General features: G+C 52.3%; 1 protein-coding gene across 7 annotated transcripts in view; it reads left to right on the forward strand.

Moving 5' to 3' along the window:
• The first annotated feature begins 393 nt into the window (after positions 1-393).
• The window catches only part of SLCO2B1 (solute carrier organic anion transporter family member 2B1), a 57,048-nt gene continuing 41,693 nt past the window's right edge, over positions 394-15,748 (forward strand). For 2 of the 7 annotated variants that reach the window (XR_002079977.1, XM_019449834.1), the window contains exons 1-3: positions 394-731; positions 13,140-13,270; positions 14,365-14,502. Coding sequence is in view for 5 of the 7 variants with exons in the window: in XM_019449834.1 (XP_019305379.1) it covers positions 716-731; positions 13,140-13,270; positions 14,365-14,502 (285 nt within the window). In the remaining 2 variants the exon portion in view is untranslated. Of the gene's footprint in view, positions 732-4,866; positions 5,019-9,878; positions 10,702-11,019; positions 11,627-13,139; positions 13,271-14,364; positions 14,503-15,748 lie in introns of those variants that run through there. The other 5 variants (XM_019449830.2, XM_019449827.2, XM_019449831.2 and 2 more) reach the window with 5 other exon arrangements.

Here is a 15,748-nt window from a genome sequence, read left to right on the forward strand (position 1 = left end):
CAGAGCTCAGAGAGGAGATGGGGTTTTGGTGAGAGGGGATGAGATCTTGCGGGAGACAGGGATTCCAGGAAGGGGGACAGTGGGGGAGAACAGGGGCTCTAGATGGGGCTCATGGAGGGTGACAAAATTTCTGTGAGGGGAGGACAAGAGCTTGGTCAGGGACAGACTGAGAATGCGAGTATAAGAAGAGACTGGAGAATCGGGACTGAATGATCCCAGGGCATGGGGATCATTGAAATTCCCTCTCCCTGCCATCTCTCTCCTGTTAACAGAGGAAGTGAAAATATCCAGGGGAATGCTGAGGCAAGAGGCTGAGGGGAGGCGACACAGCAGCCTCCTCCCATCAGTAGGGCTGGATCTAAACAAACCCAGCCTCCCACAGAACTCTGGCCCTGGGCTGTCCCAGCCAGGAATCAGAGGAATTCAGAGAGACAGAGACAGAAGGAACAAGTGGCTGCATGAGGCAGGCACTTGGAGAGTGGGATCAAGTTTTGCAGGAATTCCTAACCCATCTTGGAAGAGGTGGCTGCGGTCCAGTGTGGCCCAGGCGGCATCAGCCTGGTGCCTGGAGTCTCCACATTAGCGCCTCCCTTCTAGAAGTGGCTCACGACTGCTGTCTCCAGGGGCCTCCCGATAAGGTCTCACTCCCTCTCTCCTGCTCAGCTCCACTCTTGAAATTGAAATACGGGCTGGAATTCACTGCACCCCAAAAATCATGGGACCCAGGATAGGTAAGTCTAGATGACGTAAGGAAGGGGCATTGGGAGGGAGTCTGGGGGCTATGTTCCCAGTGTGGAGGGTGAGGAGGTTGTAGAGCCAAAATGGGTAAACTGGGGTGAAGTCGGGTGGGGTGGGGGGCTTGGCGTTCCCCATGCAGAGCCAGACATAAGCAGATATAGTGAAGGTGTATTGAATGAATGAGTGAATAACCAAAGGGGCAGGAAGGGATACTGTTTGCTCAGCTGGAGGCAGGGAACCCAGCCTATGCTCCCTGATGACACAAGGATGTTGAAAGGGCGGTGGAAATTCAGGCCACTGAGCCCCTCACTGAGCCGAGCCCTGTTCTCCCTCTGAAGTAGGCAGAGATACAGACAAAGCAGAGAAAAACACAGATAAAAGTGTAGTCAGAGACAGAGCAAGTCCAGAGATATGCAGTCAAACAAAGGCTGGGACAGAAGGGCTACAGGACAGAGGAGAAGACAAAGACCAGCAGGTGTCTGCAGGAGCATGCAGGGAAAGGGAGGGAGGTCAGCCCCAGAGAGCTGGCTGCAGAAGAGACAGGGAGAAATGAAGAGAAGCAGAGATCATGTGGGAGAGAGAACCAGAGACAGAGACAGGAGAGAGACAGGAGACCTGCCACGAAGAATCTGAAAGATCAGCAGAGAAGAGAAACAGGTTCAGAGAGAGACCTGCAGAGCCAAGCCTGGAGTGTGACTGAAGCACCACGTGGAGACGGTGGCGGTTCTGTGAACGGAGCACCCAGTTGAGCATTTCTTGGGCAGGCAAAGGAGGAGGAGGAAACAAAGGATTCTTCAGATGGGGTGGCCCTCCGGGCTGGCTGCCCTGTGGTGATCACTTCTGGCCTCTTTCTAGCTGTCTGTCCTCCTCCAGCTGTATTAGCCTCACCCCCACTCAGGCAAGACTGAACTTGCTCCCTGTCTCGTGCACGCGACAGTAAGGGCTTCGTGGGCAAGCTGACACACCTGCGGACCATGGCATGGCAGGAAGGGTGGGATGGATGCTTCCTCTAGGGACCTCACAGGAGAGATGACAGTGAGATCAGAGTTGGACGGATTGGTTTGGAGATGGGTCACTGACAAACCAAATTCCCCATCAGCCTTGGCTCATGGCAGGGTGGGAGGGTTGGTGATCTTATAGGTATGGGAAGAAACTAGAGACTTTGGCTATACTGCGCTTGCCCCCTGCCCCACTGTTATTCTGACCCCTGCAGGGCTCAGTTCTGGAATATTCTCTAGCTGCCCCCACATCCCACACATACAGCAGGAGGCTGACCCCAGCATCTACCCACTGGGCCACCAAAAGTCTTTCTTCCTGAGCTCTAACTTAAGCTGAGAGGCTAGTCTTCCTCCATGCTCTCTTTCTGGTCTGAGGGCACTCTGAGGGATGTGGGAATTCAGGTGGGGCTGGGTACAAAGCCTGGATCCTGGGAAAAGAGCAGGGAGCAGCTTTCCTGAGGGAGGGAGGCAGCTCTACCAGCCAGGGGCTGACACACAAAGAGCAGTCAGGGTCAGATCTGGCTCTTGGCCTAGCCCCACCACCAACTCACCGCATGTCCTTAGGCAACATGCAGAGCTTCCCTGTCTGTGGGGGAGGAGTTGGAGAAAATGATCTTCCAAGGCCATTCCCATTTTGTGGTTTCAGAGAAGCCACTTTCCTACTTCTTCCCCTTTGCTCAGCTTTTACCTCCACCAGGAAGGTATTTGTCCATTTTTCTTCACCCATTCTGGTGAAATTTGCTATTTTCCTCCTTCAAATTTGCCAACTCTCCAAATGCCAACTCCTCCAGGAAGCCTTCCAGACCAATTCTCCCAGCTGGAAGTAACCTTTCTCATATATGCTGTTTCACTTTTCTTTTTTGAGGTTCATCTTTTCTTGTTCCTAATATTGTTTCTGTTGCTTTCGAACCCCCCTGGGTTCAAAGTGAGCCAATCTAGGGCAGACAGGTAGGGCAAGGGAAAGAACCAGCAGTCCTGGGTTAAAATTTGAACTCTGTATCACTGGCTTTATGAGAATGAAGTGACAATCTCTCAACCTTTCTGATAGTTGAGGAAACAGATGCGCAGAGAGGACAAGTGACTCACCCAAGGTCACCCACCAAAGGAGCAGCAGAGTGGGGGTCAGAACCCAGGTTGTCTTGATGCCAAAGCTCTTTCCTTTCTCTGCCATTACCCTCAGGGCTCCCACCTCCCTTCCACAGACCCCACACTAGTGAGACTCCACCCACTTGGGCATTTCTCCACTGGTTCCAGACAAAGCAAACTATTCTCTGTGCTAGTGACTGGGGAGTAGGCAGGGTTGGGGATGATTATTTCATCCCAGGCTAGGCCTTGCCTACTGGGGCAGATCTCAGGCAGCTGTGAACCAGATGTCAAGCTAGCCTATACCCTACAATTGGGTGCCAAGCATTCAATGCCCAGTCTGCTTTCTGAGACCCACTGTCTCTGTGCAGTAGATGGAGGGGGTTGGCCAAGGTGGTCGTTTGGTCTCTTCCTGTACTGAGAAGCTCAATCTTCTGTGTCTGCAAGGAGCAGTGCAGCAAGGGCCTCTCTGTAGGGGAAGAGATCTCCCCATCAGTGTTAAGGGAGCCTGGCTATTTCCAGGGTGCCAACTTGAACTTCAGCTGCACCCTGGGGGTCAAGAAGAAGTAAAGACATAAACTTGGTTCCAGCACCCCTCATATGCTACAGCCCAGAGCCCTAAGCACTAATGCTTGAAACAATGGAGAACAATGCCAGTCTCACCAGACTGGGGGCTCCCTGGAGGTGGGGCCACATTTGATTCCCTTCTTGAGGGCCCAGATCTGAGCACAGGCTGGGCAGAGGCGGGGCATTGGGAAAGTCACGGTACATAGACTGTCCTCCTTCACTCCATGCCTCCCCCCATGACATTCCTTCCTTCCCTCCAACCTGTTGTGAAAGCCTACTCTCCTTGAGGACAGGAGACTCATGATATGGAGTGAGGTTGGGTATGATAGGGCTCCAAGGAGTAAATGTAAGCATGGAGAAATGAGCTGGGACTCACGGTTGGGGGACCGAGCATGGCCAAAGTCAGTGGCTACCTGTCTCTGAGCCTATGATCAATGTTTTAAGCTGAAGGAGACAGACATGAATTCCCTGTGGGCTCAAGGCTCGCCCTCCCCCCAGGCCCTCCTCATTATTTTTAAGGTCATCTTGGGTTCAGATAGGATAGCCAGGGCCAGAACTGGAAACAGAAAGTCCCAGCACAGAGTGCCTGACCCAGCTTGGAAACCACCAGAAAGTGCTTGGCCTCCTCCCCCACCCTGCACGGATCTCCTTCAAGAAGCAACAGCTGAAGCTTGCAGTAGCTGGACCTCAAGCATGCTATTGTCCTCCCAACAGACCACCCAAATTCCTGCTAGCAGGAATTTCCCAAAGATGGCAGCCAAGCCCTTCGTGGCTTTGACTCTTCCTCCTCCAGGAGCCCACCAGGCCATGCTGGGAACTGGAGCACTAAGGAGGCCCACTCCACCCCCACCCCAACCTGGGCCCCTCCTCTCCAGGCCCTGGCCTTCCCTTCGCCCTCACCCAGTTTAGCTGAATTCAACAACCATGTTTTTAAGCTGAGCCAGGTCTTGAAAGATAAGAAGTGGTTTGCTGGGGAGGAAGGACACTCCAGGCTGAGGGTACAGTACATGCAAAGGCTGAGGGGTGAAAAGAACAGGATGAATTTGGGGAAGGGCAAGCATCTACAGGGCCAGAGAATAATGTTTGCTAGGGGTGGGTAGATGAAGCGGGAACAGTTCCTGGGGGCCTTGCCCTCTTGAGGCTGAGGTGTCTGTACTCACATGTTGCGGATGGGGTGGGAAAAGAGGAGGGGGCTAACTGTTGTTGAGGACTGCAATGTACCCGGCACAGCATTTTCCTTCAATCCTACAAATACGCCACGAGACGGGCACTCTTCCCTCGCTTCCAGAGAAGGAAAATGAGGCTTACAGGGGTTACATAAACTGCCCTAGGTCACATAGCTACAATGTAGCAAAGCAAATATTTGAATCCAAAGTCTTCTGACCCAGAGGGTTTCAGCAAGCACTTGACATGATCCCTCGGGACACAGGACGGGACAGGCTCTGCCCTAGGGAGTTCACTGCTTAATCAGGGGGACATAAGTAGTGCAGGAGACTGACCAGCCCTGTGGCCCAGAGTAAGGGCTTAGGGAACTGGCCCAGGAAGGGGTTTTATGGAAGGAAAGACAGCTGGTATGGCCTGCAGGAGCTAGGCAAGAAGGACTAGCAAGCCGAGGGAATACAGAGCAAGGAGGTAAGAAGGGCTCGACGCAAGGGTTGGCCACACTGGCCTCCTTCTACCCCAGCACTTCCAGAGAGAGCCGTCTGCCGTTGTTATGAGGGACAGATTGCCCAATACTTGCCGTGAGGGATATTTCCCTTCCCAGGCTTGGGCTGTGGGGGCTGTGCGTGCATTAGTGCTGGAGGCTGGTGGATTTTCCAAAAACATCTTGGCGCCTTTGGAACACTGTCCCCTCCCCTGACCTTGGCATCTGACCACAGTTCCAGGGTGGGTTTCTCTTTCGCTCTGTTCTCTTCAGATGGGGCACATGGCAGAGGTGTCTCACTCTTACTGGGCAAGTTGCCCACTTGTGGTTTCTGTTACCTTCTCTCCACTCATGTCTCCAGACAGCCAGAGATCTGGCTCCAGCCCATATCCCCTCATGGGCTCTCCTGGAGCCCGTGGCCTCCTAGGCATTTCTCCCTTGGTGCCCCCTGGCCACCCCAAGCTCACCATGGCCAAGGCTGAGCTCACCACTCAGTACCACGCTATAATCCTGGCCTTCAATGTTGGCATGTCCAGATGCAGAGCTGTGCCTCTCCCCACTCCACCCCTGCCCCCAGGATTCCTCAGCCTCCTGCAACCCCCATAGCTGATTTTCCATGAAGTCCTGCCCATCCTACTTCCCACAGTGGTACCTTGGCTTGTTACTCTCCATTCCCACTGCCACTACCTGACCCAGGCCCCAGAGTCCCTTGCTGCTCTGGACCCCACCCCTGCCTTTGCCCTAATCCCTGCCCACCGCCTGACTTCTCCACGTTCCCCGCAGAGACATGGAGGTCTCCTAGGAGGCCAAATCGGACCTCATCCTTGGGCTCAGAACAAAGCCCAGCCCTACAGTCTGGCATTCAAGGCTTGTCAAGTCTGGCTCCTCCAAGCACTCTAGTCTCACCCCCTCAACCTTGGCCCCAGGGCTCCAGCTTTGTCAGACTGTTTGTTCCCTGAGCATTCTTTGTGCTTTGATACTTCTGCCCTTTTCTCTGATGTTTCTTCCTTTAGGAAGCTTTCCAGAAACTTGCAGTCTAGGCTGGGGCCTCTGCTCTGTTTCTGTAGGCTTGAAACTTCTTGTATCACATCAGTGAGCACATTTCACTGTGATTCTGTGTTAGATGTCTGCCTCCGCCCCCCTCCCCCCCCATACATACACTGGGAGCTCCCTGAGGACAGGGACCGGGGCTGCTGGCCTCTGGGTCCCCAGAGGCCTGCCTCAGGTTGCTGTCAGGATATGTGGAATAAATCTTCATTGTGACTTCTAGAACCAGCAGAGACCAGTTCTTCCCACATGGTGACCCTGGGCAAATCATAGCGCTCTCTGGTCCTGTTTCCTCATTCCTCAAAGCGTTAACCTAGCCCTGGCTTCCTGTCCAGTGGACTCCCCAGGCCCAGTATTGCTGTGGAGTCACAAGCAGGTGAAGAGGTCCATCAAACAGACCAGACAAGCACCCCCCCCCCACCAAAGAGACTCCAACAGGGCAAATTGCCACATGCAGGCCCAGAAGCTTGGACCAGCTGAGTGTTGGCATATAAGAATGTGGGCCCAGTATTGCCAGATCTGCTAATCTTTCAAAAAGAAGCAAAAAAATCTGGAGTTTCTGTCAAGTTTCCTGTTTTTAAATGTTGGCAACCAGCTTAAAAACACTGAGAAAGCAAGCATTGTGCAAGCCCCCCAAAATGTCTAGAAGTCAGATGTACCCCACCCAGGCAGGACTGCCATGTGCCGCACCACTCCAGAGGGCACCATTCACTTTGTGGTGCACAGCCCACACAACTGTACATGGGCCTTTGGCCAGGGCCTCCCCATTGTAACCTCTGCCCTATACTCTATCTCTGCTAGTTCCTTTGGTGGCTTTGGCAAAGAGTGTGGAGGAGAGAACTTTCGTTCTCTTGCACAGGGAAGTTATTAGGAAAAAAAAAAGACGTTTGAATGCAGCTGGTGAGATGAGTTGGGGAGAGGACAAGAAATGGCAGAGGGAGGCATCCAGAGGGGCTGTATTGCTTCAGGGATCAGAAGGAGGTGAGAGAGTGACACCAGGGCTGAGTCTCCCACAGGAAGGAGTATGAGTTATTCTGGGGCCTGGTGACCACACCTGGAAATAGATTCCCTAGTGAGTTTGGGGCAGAGGCTGACGAAATTGCTACTTGTGGGACATCCTGATATTGACAAAAGGTGTTATCCTGTGTGACCCTCACACAGGCTTCAGAGGCAAGGTTTAGTATTCCTGTCTTGCAGAGGCTCAGTGAAGTCTACTTGCTGGCCCAAGGCCATACTGGGTCTAAGTGATCTTTGATCTTGCTCTCTCTGCTGGAGACAGGCTCTTTCTTGAGAGAAAGAGTCATTGCCCTGACCCCACCCCTCCTTAGTTCTCAGGATGTGGGAACTGTCACATTTCTCAGCAGATCCCTCCTGAAAGTTCAATTCTGGGCCTTGGTGATGAGTCCTGAACTCCCACCATACTTAGGTCCCCCAGAGTATAGGACTTAGATCCCCACATGTCCCCCTTCCCTCATTTCTCTCTGCAGCACTCTCTGAGGTCATCAGGAGAGGCTGTTGACTTGCAGGGAATGACTGACTAGCTAAAGAATCAGCTGGTAGAATGGAAGACTATTCCCATAAAACTACCTTCGACAATTCACAGGCAGGAAACCAGGTCAGAATAAGAAATGGCTACATGGGGATAATTTTTCATGTGTTCTAATGCCATCTTTGCAGCCAACCTTCTTATGGTTGCTGTTGGGGGCCCAGGAGTCAGATAGATCCAGGTTCTGGTCCAGGCTTTCCCATTTACCAGCCCCAGGACTCTGGGTAAGTTGCTTTCCCTCTGTGCCTCAGTTTCCTCCTCTATATCATGGGGTCACAACAGCTGTCTCAAAGGGTTGTCTGGAGGATTGGTGAGGGAGCCCAGCCTAACCAAGCACAGCACATAGTATTGCTTGGTCTGTGATAGCCCCTCAGACAAGCTCCTCTAAGTCCCTTCTTGTAGAGGATTAGGGTGAGCCAGAGAGCTGAGTCTCCCAGCCTCCCAACTTTCCAGCCTTCCTGGGTTGAACTTTTTCTGAATTCTCAAGTTCCAGATGTGGTAATGTTCCTTGCAGTCACAAAGCAAGTATGGAGGTCTGTGGGGAGTTTGTGTCAGGATAGACAGCTAACGGAAAGACTGGCTGCCTGATGGGGAATAAAACAACATTTACTGAACATCTGCTATGTATTGTATCCATGCTGGCTCCCCACATATTATTGACATAACCTGTTGGTAAGACCAAGTTTACCATGATAAGGGATAATACCACTTCTCAAAGCTTTGGCACGATTCAGAGTGGGGAGGCAAGGTCAATATTTGTTGAGAATTGAAAGTTTGTTTTAAGGCAGGTCCTTTAGTATGGGGAAGGAGGTGGAAGAGGGAGGCTTGACTGGGATTGGGTAGGAATCATGATACAACAGTTTGTTGGTGGAAACAGAAGGTAAGGATTTTGTGCACAGAGATTCAAAGAATCAGAGGCACACACTCTGTTGATGGTTTCCCTTGAAGAGTCCAGCAGTCTTTCAGGAAGTTCCTGTAATGAACAATCAAGCCATTTGCTTGAGCTGGTCAGTCTGGGAAGAGTAAGAAGAAAAAATGCTAATGAAGACAGTGGAATTGCAAAGTCAAGTTAGTGCAGACCATAAGACGTGGTTCCAGGCTTTCAGTGTCCAGGCTAAACATGGGGTGGAAGGATCTGATTGTCGGTGGGTGCTTTGTGTACTGGGATGTAGGGATTACAGGCCCTGTCACAGATGAGAAAGCAAAGGGGCCACTGGTCCAAAACCACACAGCAGGATTGCAGCCAGCGGGGATTGAAACCTGGGCAATTGCTTCTAAAGCCAGTGAGTGTGCATGGAGGGAAGGGGTTCAGGTCCTCAGGTCTTGTGGTAAATTGGGGCCTGGATGAAAGGGAGAGACAATCTAGGGATGGAAGAAGGAGGTGTTAACTTGGAGGGGTCAGGTGCACATGGAAGGGAATGGGTTCAGTTTGACCTTGTGGCCTCGGAAGCACTTGAAGGTTATAAGGAGAGGGGAGGGCAATCGTCCTCAGTGGGGCCTACTGTATCCCAGGCCTGAGCCAGCCCCCCAGATGCCTCACTTAGATGAGGAAACTGCTCAGATGTTTCCTCTGAGATGAAAGGGCATGTCCAGGCTCACACAGCTGCCGGTGGCAGAGCTGGGGTTCAGGCCTAGGTCTGAGGACTTTGAAACCTACACTCAGCCCCACACCTGCCTGGAATTTTCTTTTTTGCAGCTGGGAGGTGGCTGGAGGAGGCCAGACTTTGAGCCTTTCCAGCAAAGAACAGGCAGAGAAAGGTAGTCCTTCCTGTCAGGCTACTTTCTGAAACCTTGGTCCCCATCACCATGGATCCAGCTGGTGTGAAGAATACTGACTCTTGTCATGGAGGGGGCAGCGAGACCCCAGGCCAGAGCCCAGAGGCTCTGCCTCTGCCTTGCAGACATTCAGAGTCTCTCCTTCAGTGAACTGAAGGTCTCTGACAGACATTCAAGATGACTGTCTGACTGGCTAGCTAGCTAGTTTAGCTTGTCTGAACAGACAAGTCTTCTGAGAGACAGCCAGACCAGTGACTTACCAGCTGATGGACATGAGTTGGCCTGTGTGCGTGGCCAGCCATGTAACCAACTGACAGACACACAGACCCCTTGCCTGCCCCTCTAGGGGCATGGGCTCCAGCCCTGGGAACCACCTGGCCTACCTAAAGCCCCCAAACCTGGTTGCTCACCTGGGAGAGAAACAGACTCCGATTTTTTCCTGGAACCTGACTTCCTGCCTCTCCCCTCATTCCCACAGGACACCCAGTCCCAGCCCAGGTTCACCTCCACAGCTGCCCGCTCTTCTGTCAGGGATGACCCCTGACAAAGTTTTCACCGGATGGGAAGGTCCTCAGAGATGTCACATAAGGAGGACCTACTTTCCTGGTCTCAGGATCCTCCTGTCGAGCGGAGCTTTGTCCTTATTCACAGAGTTGGACTGTTTGCTGCCAGCTCACTCAGAGGCCTCAGCCCACAGGAAGAGCTTGGAGAGGTCTGGCTACCTGCCTGACCAGCCCCGTTCAGTGTTCAGTGACCAACTGACCACCCTGCGCACTAACTGGTGGCTGCTTTCAGATCCCAGGGGCCACAGCTTCCCTCTACTAGACCACAGGAAGGTGGAACGTTCTAAGCTGGTCCACTGATCTTCTGTCCGCCTCCCTTATCCATATCCTGGACTTCTTTCAGAGCTGGGGCTCCTGGTCAGCGACTTCTGCCCACCCCCCAACTCAGCTCCAGCCTCATCATCTGGTTGGCCTGCCCCCTTGATGGGTGAGCACTGGCCCCTTTCAAGTGGCCTGGTTAGGCTTGGTTGGGCTCAGACAGAGAAGAGCGTCTTCCCCTCATCCATACTGTGCAAGGAACATGGAGGGATGTTGAGGTTAACACCTGGGCTTGAGTCTCTGCACCGACATTAATCAGCAGAGCTAGCTACTTCTGAGCCTCTGTCCTCATCAGATACAGAGATAACGAGAGCACCAAAGGCACAGAGCTATGGAGAGGTTTGTGCGCATGTGAAGGCTGAGTTGCATGTAAAGCGTGTAGCCCAGAATCTCTGCTGTAGTAGGTGACCGTCTATGCTGGTGAGTGGAACCAGGGCTTGCAAACGTCCTATCAGCCTCCTCTGGGCAAGTTCACCTGGAGCCCCCTCACCTCCTTTTCTCCTCAGTGACCTCCACAGAGCCCATCCCACCCCCACTTCACTGGGCCAGCCCCTTATCTCCTCCCGGTCAGGTGTCACTTTTGTTTCAATATCTCCTTGTTTCCTCTGAATACTTACATCCCCCAAAGGGATTCCTCCCCAGCCACACACACTTTCATTTCCTCAAATTCCTCAAGCTATCTGAATAGACCTTTCTCCAAAGAAGATATACAAATGGCCAAGAAGTAAGTGAAAAGACTCAACATCATTAGTCATTAGGGAAATGTTAATCAAAACCATACAAGATATCACTTCATGCCCACTACGATGTCTATCCTCAAAGAGACATGATAGTAACTCTTTAACAAGGATGTGGAGAAATTAGAACCATCCTATGCTGAGGGTAGGAGTATAAAACAGCGCAGCCACTTCGGAAAACAGTTTGGTAGTTTCTTAAAAAGTTGAACAGAGTTGCCACATGACCCAGGAATTCCGCTCCTGGCTACATACCCAAAGGAACTGAGAACACATGTTGACACAAAAATGTGTACGATATATGAATGTTCACAACACCTGATACAATCCAGATGTTCTTCAACAGATGAATGGATAAACAAAATGTGATATACATCCACAAAATAGAATGTTGTCCAGCCATAAAAAGAAAGGAGGTACTCATACGTGCAACAACATGGAGGCACCTTACACATTACGCTACGTGAAAGCAGTGAGGCGCAAAATAATTACATATTGTACTATTTTGTGTATATGAATTTATATGAAATATCCAGAATAGGCAAACCCAGAGAGCCAGAAAATAGATTAGTGGTTGCCAGGAGCTGAAGGGGAGGCAGGACTGCTAACAGGTATAGGGTTCTTTATTGGGATGATGAAAACGTTCTGGAATTAGTGGTGATGATGTATAGCCTTTTGAATATACCAAAAAGCACTGAATTGTGTACTTTAAAAGGGTGAGTTTTATGGTATATGAGTTATATCCCAATTAAAAAGAAATTCCTCAGGCTCTCAGGTACCTCGTGTGAGGAGCACAAACCCTTGGCTGTGGTGGTTCCAGGCCTCTGTAGCCCCTCCCTGATTCTGCCTTCTGGGTCTGGAGATGGAGAGTCCCTACCCCCCTACCTGGGTCAGAGGTGTCCTGAGTCCATTCCCAGACTCTAGAAGGAGCTTGTTGAATGAGGGGAAACTCCTGCCAGGTTGAGAAACATATGAAACAATGGAGGAGGCTTCCATAGGAAGTGGGGCTCCAGGAAAGGAGGAAGGCCAAGGTGGTGGGGGTTTCCATCTAGGTGGAGGCGTGGAGTCTCCCAAGGCTAGACTTCAAGCTCCTTACTGAGATTAAACATCAGGAGGGGTGCCTGGGCTCAGGTCATGATCTCATGGTTTGTGGGTCAGAGCCCTGCGTCGGGCTCTGTGCTGACAGCTCAGAGCCTGGAGCCTGCTTCAGATTCTGTGTCTCCCTCTCTCTGCCCCTCCCCTGCTTGCACTCTCTCTCTCTCAAAAATAAATAAACATTAAAAAATTAAAAAACAAAACAAAAGAACGTCAGGAGGCCCCAGGAGATGCCCTTGTGGGGGTTCAGCTTTCCTCTCACTGCAGTGAGTAAGATGCTGACACGGTTACTGGTTTCCGTGGAAAAACCCAGACATGCCTGATGGGGCCAAGGGTCCAGGTTCTAACCATAGCTCTGCTTCCTGAGTCATCACAACACTTGGGGAGTTCAGTTTGTCCAGGGTGAGGGAGGTAGTTAAATGGGATGACCTCTGAGGGCCATTTCTGCACCAACTAGCAATATGGTTTGACTCATGAGTTAGAGATTGGGCTGGTTAGCTCTATGATTACATGCAGGATGGTGCCCTGTGGGGGTGTTGGTAACTGTTTTGAACTACTCCCAGGAAAAGCCTTTACCTGACCGTGGACCAAGCCTTGACCCTGCACCTGACCCCAAACCTGTGATCCCACACCGAACCAGACAGACCCACAGCCACTCAGCCTCTATGAGCACCAATGTCTCACAGCTACAGGCCCAAGGGGGTCTAAGTCTGCACATTCTTACTCCTGGAGACCTTGCTTGAAACTTATGTAGTGTGGCCAGCAATGCCTCCCTAGAAGGAAGGTTTATGCTGGGAAAGGAATGAAGTCACTGTGAGATAAGTGGTTCCCATTAGGATCTGGCCAGCATGGGCACGTGGGGCACATACCCTCTTAGGAAGGGCCCTCCCATCACTGGGACTCAGGGAGCCTGAAGGTGCTCAGACTCTCAGATTCTCACCAACGCCTGGAATACCTTGGGTGACCTGAGTCAGGGACATCCTCTGGGATTCCATCTCTACCCTCACCTCCTGGATGTCTGTCCCACAGGTCCAGTGGGTGAGGAGCCCCAGATGTCAGACAAGGACACCAAGGCCATGATGAGCACAGAAGACATACCTCAAGGCAAGGCCAGCCCAAACTCTCAGGACTTGCAACGAAGTGTGTTCTATAGCATCAAGGTATCTCTCAGGGCCTACCGGGAGCAGGGGTGTCTGGACCTGGCAGAGAAGGCCGTGTAACTCCAAGCAAGCTGCTGCTTTTCTCTGAGTCTCAGTTTCCTCATCTGTAGAATGGGTGGCTGTGAGAGTCAAAGGGACAATCTACCAAAGCATTTAGCTTAGTTTTGGGCACATGTTCCCTCCTTCCTGAGAAGAAACAAGGGCTGCCCCGGAGGCAGTGGGGCACCAGTCTCCTTGCCTCCCCATGTCCCTGCAAGGAAAGAGAAGGACCCCAGAGATCCTATCTGTATGAATATCGGGGAGCTCTGGCTCCACCAAGGGCAGCCCTAAAAATGCAAGTGACCCCTGGGTGCCGGGGCCTGTGCCGAGTGACGTCTTGTTTAGTCCTCGCAGTCACCCTGAGTGGCAGGGATGTCGTCCTTGCTGTGTGCAAGAGGAAACCAAGACTCAGGAACCGAGAGACTGTTTTTAAGCTCTGGAATAAACACCCTTCTTTGAAGCAAGTTTTCCTTCTCTTGGGAATACTGCCAGTTCATCAGGAGGGAGGCCAGACGTTTAGGGTGGAGTTGGGTGGGGTGGGCAGTTTGGGGATTCGGTGTGTGCACGTGGTCTCCCAGAGGAGATCTAAGGGGAGGACCGGGTGGAGTGAGTAGGGAAGGATCCGGGAGAACTTCCCGGAGAAAGGGGACAGGGTGGTGGAATAGGGAGGACGGTCCAGTCTAGCCCAGGTGGGCTCTGAGGGTCAGAGTGACTCCCATCATTCTTGGCCCCACAAAGACCCTACTCTCAGTCATGTGGGTCTGAGGTGGCACCCAGGACAGCTTGTGTAGTTTTTAGGCCTGTGCGAGAAGCCATGGGCTACTCCAATAACTCTCTCTCTCTTTCTCTCGCCCCTCTTGTTCTTGGCCCTCCTGCCCTTACTCTCTCTCTCTCCTGTGTGTCTATCTCCTCTGACTCTATTTCCCCATCTTTATTCCTTGCTCCTCCCTTCCCCCAACTCCGTCTCTGTCTCCCAACCACCACCCTCTCTAACTGCATCCCCACCTGTCTCCCTGCTCCCCCGCCGGCTGCCACCGCCTTGGCCCCTCCGGCAGTTCTTCGTCCTGTGCCACAGCCTGCTGCAGCTGGCACAGCTCATGATCTCCGGCTACCTCAAGAGCTCCATCTCCACAGTGGAGAAGCGCTTCGGCCTCTCCAGTCAGACCTCAGGGCTGCTGGCTGCCTTCAATGAGGTACTGGCCCTGAAGCAGTCACAGGGGTGGGCGTTGAGGGCGACTCTCACCTGGCCTCCTCATCCTCCTCTCTCACCACCCTGACATAGGCCCTTCCCCTCCTGGTGCCCACAGGTGACCCCATTACAGCTTCCTCCCCTAAGATTTTCTCCTCAGCTAGCTCCTTCCTCATGTTCCGGTAGAGAAACTGACCTCTGCCTCCCTGTAACGTCAGAGCACTGGCAGTCCTGCCCTCGGGGGCACTCTAACGGGGGGTATGGGGTATTTTAGAGCTAGTCAGAATTCCCGTGTCCACCCACTCTCCCTTTGGTTCCTTTACCTTTCCAGGGACCTGGCTGTTGCCTGTCCCAGGAAGGAATCAGAGGAAGTCACTTCAATAGTAGAGGGAGAGATTTAAATTAGATCAAAGGCAGAACTGTGGACCAGTGGGTGGTGGGGAAGGGAGCCATACCATGGGATGAGTGTCTCCTCAGAGTTGCCCAGAGATCCACAAGTCTGGGGCCGACAGCCAAGTGACGAGGAGGGGACAGGCTACTTTGGGGGGATTTAGAGATCAGGGTCCAGCTGTGCCCCAGCCCCCCCCCTCCACCAGATGTTTTCCACCTCAGAGAAGGGCCACTGTCCACAGTACCCTTTCTCCCCTCCCCACAGCAGATTTCTGTGCAGTTGTCTCCCCCTGGGGTGATGTGTCACATTCAGCCCAAGGTCTGCCGACTACACGGCACCCTCAGATATCTCTCACACCCCACCTCCAGATGTCAGAGGTGGGAAGGAAAGGTCATTACCTAGCTCTGGGACCTTAGGGAAGCCACTCCACCACTCACCCCCCCCCCCCCAGAGCCTCAGTGTCCTGTCTATAAAATGGAGAGTGGCTACCCTTCTCAGACTTGGTCCACCTACCAACCTCTCTTGCAGATACTGCCTCACCCCCCAGCAGTGAGGAGCCTGGGGCTCAGGGCGAGTGTCACAGCCAAAAAGCAATGGGCAGCACATTTCAGCTGCTGGTCATAGAGCCTGCCCCATCGCTGCAAGCTCTCAAGTCCCCTCCAGTGCCCACATCCTAAGTTTTTTATTCTAAGGCTTGAAATTCCAAGAAATTCTTAGCCCTCTGGCTTTAGATTTTATTTGTTTGCCTCAATTGTGATATCCCAGAAACTTAACAACCCTTTCCTTAACTGTCCCCCCTCTTCCATGTTCTAACATGGGGTCCAACCCATTTTCCAGAATGAAATTGAACTGCTAGCCT

Source organism: Panthera pardus, unplaced genomic scaffold (assembly GCF_024362965.1).
Source record: "Panthera pardus isolate Hobbes unplaced genomic scaffold, ASM2436296v1 HiC_scaffold_12, whole genome shotgun sequence".
Classification (NCBI taxonomy): domain Eukaryota; kingdom Metazoa; phylum Chordata; class Mammalia; order Carnivora; family Felidae; genus Panthera; species Panthera pardus.